Consider the following 210-nt stretch of genomic DNA (forward strand, 5'->3'; position numbering starts at 1 on the left):
GCCATGAACAAGGAGGTTCTGCTCGTACCTCTGCACACAGCCATCCTCTGACACCTCCCTATACCCCTCATAGTCCGGTCACATGTGCAGGCTACTCTCCTCTGCACACGTCCCCTGTTTCTGGCCAATCCACACCCCCAGCCTCTGTCACTATCAACCCTAGTCAAATCTCTTCCACGACATCTTCGTCATCTGCTAGGGCTGCCTCCC

The 210-nt window shown here is 55.7% G+C and overlaps 1 protein-coding gene across 1 annotated transcript in view; it reads left to right on the forward strand.

Moving 5' to 3' along the window:
• The window catches only part of LOC119587895 (midnolin-A-like), a gene marked incomplete at its 5' end in the record, with an annotated part of 3,128 nt that overhangs the window by 628 nt on the left and 2,290 nt on the right, over positions 1-210 (forward strand). The window contains 1 exon segment of the mRNA XM_037936601.1: positions 1-210. Within this exon segment, the coding sequence (XP_037792529.1) occupies positions 1-210 (210 nt within the window).

The sequence above is a fragment of the Penaeus monodon genome, chromosome 23 (assembly GCF_015228065.2).
Source record: "Penaeus monodon isolate SGIC_2016 chromosome 23, NSTDA_Pmon_1, whole genome shotgun sequence".
In the NCBI taxonomy this organism is placed as follows: domain Eukaryota; kingdom Metazoa; phylum Arthropoda; class Malacostraca; order Decapoda; family Penaeidae; genus Penaeus; species Penaeus monodon.